The sequence below is a fragment of the Asparagus officinalis genome, chromosome 5 (assembly GCF_001876935.1).
Source record: "Asparagus officinalis chromosome 5, Aspof.V1, whole genome shotgun sequence".
Lineage (NCBI taxonomy): Eukaryota > Viridiplantae > Streptophyta > Magnoliopsida > Asparagales > Asparagaceae > Asparagus > Asparagus officinalis.
Window position 1 is genome coordinate 130116744 of NC_033798.1, and position 3977 is coordinate 130120720.

Sequence of the window (3977 nt, forward strand, 5' to 3'; positions counted from 1 at the left end):
AACGCGGGTGCGAATGCGGGTCAGGGCTCGAATAAGGAGTTGCATATGTTCGTATGGAGTTCGAGTGCTTCGCCGGGGTCGGAGGCCAATTTGAGGAACGCGGTGAACAGAGCTGCTTCTGCTGATTTTGGAGCTTTGGAGGCTAACAAAGTTACTTTCCAAGGTAAAAAATAAAAATTTTGTAATCATTTTATTTTCCCCCTCAATTAATAACGCGGGTGCGAATGCGGGTCAGGGCTCGAATAAGGAGTTGCATATGTTCGTATGGAGTTCGAGTGCTTCGCCGGGGTCGGAGGCCAATTTGAGGAACGCGGTGAACAGAGCTGCTTCTGCTGATTTTGGAGCTTTGGAGGCTAACAAAGTTACTTTCCAAGGTAAAAAATAAAAATTTTGTAATCATTTTATTTTCCCCCTCAATTAATTATTAATTATTTTTCCCGATTTAAAGTTAAGGGTGACTACTTGATCGGTTAATGTCAAACGTGAACAATAGCACACCCTCATTTCAGAAGGAAAATGGAGTCCAATTAATTAATTAAGTCGACTTGTCAGCATGCAGTTTCTTTTTAGAAAATTAAGAAAGAAATTCATTATATATATCTCATGTGCCCGTCACGTGCTTGGCCCAAGAGAAATCCTACAGAAAAGGGGAAACGGAAAAGATAATTTTTGGTCCTCTTTAATTAATTAAAAGGAATTTTCTTTTAATTAATTAAGAAATTAAATTTCTTTTAATAACAAGCAAGTCTTCGCGTACGTAAAAGAAGTATAAAAAAGAAAAAGGCCATTTTCCCTCTTTAACTTGTTTTTTTTTTGTTAATAATTTCTTTTACGTTAATTAGAAATTGCATCGCTTGATGATATGTTGTAGGCCTAAACGCTTCGAGTGAGAACGCCAGCCCAGCGAGGAAAGCGGGAGAGCTAGAGATAGAGGACGGGTTCAAAAGCCCGATCGGCAAGAGCCCGCTCCCCGTCGGTTCCCCGTTCATGGCCCAAAAGAAGCCGCAGCGAGGAGCAGCTGCTGCGGCGCCGGCGAACGGCTATTCCGGCGGACCCACACCAGCAAATGCCTCCGGCGAGCGGTGATGAACGAGGCTCATGCCTCGCATCATGGTTTGGAGAAAGCTCATCAAGGAACCGCTAAGCCACGTACTCTAGCCTAATTGGCCTCATCTGGTCCCGTGGTAAATCGCTTCAGCGTAACCTTTTTTTTCTTTTTTTTGTACCGCTATATATTCGCTTGATTATTATGGATAGGATAGACCACCTGCAGTACCAGCAAAATTGAACTTTACTACCCTGCAGTTTTATTATCGCAAATTAAATAAACTTCGTGCTAAAAGAGTTCTGTTATTGCAGATAGACCCCTGAGCGAAAATTCACCGTTGCGCTCGCAAGGGGTCTATCTGCAACAATAGCGCCATACGGGCCATAGGTAGTAGGTTCAATTTGGCGATAGTACATACAAGGAGTCCATCCGCAATTAATTATGAGCCCTCGTCGCAATTGACCGTGAACATGGGATTTGGATCCTCTCCACTACAAAAAAAATAGTGGAGAGATCACTATTTTTAATCTCAATCGTTGATTATTTAGTAGACGGTTATGATACAATCTAAATCCAACACTTACCATACCTTCCGTGTATTGCATTCATTCCTAATTTGCACTGAAAGAAAAAATCACAATCATCAACTAGATAATCAATTGTTGTGTTTATGTAGTGGTCCCTCCACTATTTTTTTGTAGTGGAGAGGATCTGAATCCATGAAGATGTACGCACGTATATATTGGATTTATGACAAATTAACTTTAGCTTAAATTTAAGTGGTGATATTTCTTGATTGCAGTGGCGGTCACAAGCATGATGCATGAATGTAGTTTAGATGTGGATCAGATCGATGGAGTTTTGTCTCCTCGATCAATATGTTCATCAATTGTGGATTCAATTAATTGCTGCCTTATCTGATCATCAACAAGTGATGAGGGGGGGTGGGGCCCTGAGAATTAATTAGGCACCCATTTTTAATCACTGTTTAAATGTTCCTTGGATCTAATTGCGCGCTTACAATTTATGTGCATGTTATTACTGTCCCCCTCCTCCGGCCCAGCGGTTTGACTCGAAATAATCTGGCGCCAGCTTGCTGGTCAAATTCCATGGGAGCGTGATTAATTGTAACAGAATTTAGTCTTCCAACCCATATTATAGGTCCAGTACAAGCCCCTGTTAATTAATTGGATAACTACTTTATTCAGATTACTTAAGCAAGCTAATTAATGAGTTGCGGACGAATAATGTCATCAATTATATTAACATGAATTTTTTTTTTGTTAATAGTGATGTTACATCCAGATCTTATTTAATTTCAGGTGGAACATTGAGATGCCTACAATCATTAAAGGATCCATATCCATACTGTCTGATGCGGGTCTAGGGATGGCTATGTTCAGTTTAGGTATTTAATTTGCTACGTTAATTATCAAGCTATATTATTAATATCGCATTAATTAACTTCCATGTGTACGTTGTTCACAATTAATTGGTTTAGGGCTGTTCATGGCTCTTCAACCAAGGATCATCGCCTGTGGCAAAGCCATCGCAACTTTCTCCATGGCCGTTAGGTTCTTGACCGGGCCAGCAGTCATCGCAGCCACCTCCATCGCCATTGGTCTCCGTGGCGTACTTCTACATGTCGCCATTGTGCAGGTGCACATAAATTATAAACTTTCATAAAAAAATATTTTTTTTAAAAAAAAAATCAAATAAATTTGATCTTTAATCAAGTTTGTTAATCTCGCAGGCAGCGCTTCCACAAGGAATTGTTCCTTTTGTTTTTGCCAAGGAGTATAATTGCCATCCGGACATTCTCAGCACTGCGTAAGTGTACAATTAATTGATTATGATTGTATTTTTGAAGATTAAAATTAATTATAATTGGCATTCTGTTGATCGATATTTTTGTTAATTTCGTTGAATTATTTGCAGAGTTATATTCGGAATGCTCATTGCATTGCCGATAACCATCCTTTACTATGTCCTTCTTGGAGTCTAAGTAACGGGCGGAACGAAGAGAGATCGAAGCGCATCACACTAAACTGAAGAAGTGAAGAAGAGAGAAAAGCATAAAGAAAATACAAAAAAAAAAAAAAAAAAAAAAAAAAAAAAAAAAAAAAAAAAAAAAAAAAAAAAAAAAAAAGCAAAAGAATGAGTAGAGCGTAGGCTTAGATTAACAAATGGCATTAGATTCAGTGTACGTACAAGGTAGGGCATTAGTTTTTCTTTCTTCATAACGTGCTCAATCATGTGATTGCATGAGCTATGAAATTCAAAGTTTTTTGTCTAGTTTTTAATTTATTTATTTATCGTGATGTGGGTTTGTCCCCCTAAGTAAGACTTTCATCCTAACACTCACTTTCATGTCACGCTCTTTTATTTTGATCTCTCCTTGGTGAAATGTGTGTGTGTGATATGATCTCTCCAGTGAATTTATGGCAAGAATCCTAAGAGATTATGCGGTGTGTGGAAAATTCATCCTTCTTTAGTTTTTGTGCCCATTGAAATATAATAGTACGGTAAGATTGATAAATGTTGACTCATAACTTTGCAAGCGTGGTATTTAATTTATTGCTCATATTTTCACCGAATATGCCAAGCAATGTAAACGACAAGAGTTGCCTTAAAGAGCCCACTGGGTGTTAATCAGTCAGATCCCTGTGAATATGAATTTAATGTGAATATATAGTAGGTGTATAATATAGTACGGCTGGCTCGTCTGATCTTATGACCCAGGACAAAGAACTTGTATTCTAAAAAAATAGTGGAGAGATCATTATTTTTAGTCTCAACCGTTGATTATTTAATAGGCGGTTATGATATAATCTCTAATACTTATCATAGCCCCGTGTATTGCACTCAAAGAAAAAATCACAACCATCAACTGGATAATTAATGGTTGTTATTATGTAGTGGTTCATCC

At 38.3% G+C, this 3977-nt stretch overlaps 1 protein-coding gene across 1 annotated transcript in view; it reads left to right on the top strand.

The window, feature by feature from the left end:
• LOC109842626 (auxin efflux carrier component 2-like) overlaps positions 1-3406 on the top strand; it is a 9743-nt gene extending 6337 nt beyond the window's left edge. The window contains exons 2-8 of the mRNA XM_020411477.1: positions 111-374; positions 872-1075; positions 1851-1906; positions 2354-2456; positions 2550-2707; positions 2802-2878; positions 2987-3406. Coding sequence (XP_020267066.1) covers positions 111-374; positions 872-1075; positions 1851-1906; positions 2354-2456; positions 2550-2707; positions 2802-2878; positions 2987-3053 — 929 coding nt within the window. The 3' untranslated portion in view covers positions 3054-3406. The remainder of the gene's footprint in view (positions 1-110; positions 375-871; positions 1076-1850; positions 1907-2353; positions 2457-2549; positions 2708-2801; positions 2879-2986) is intronic.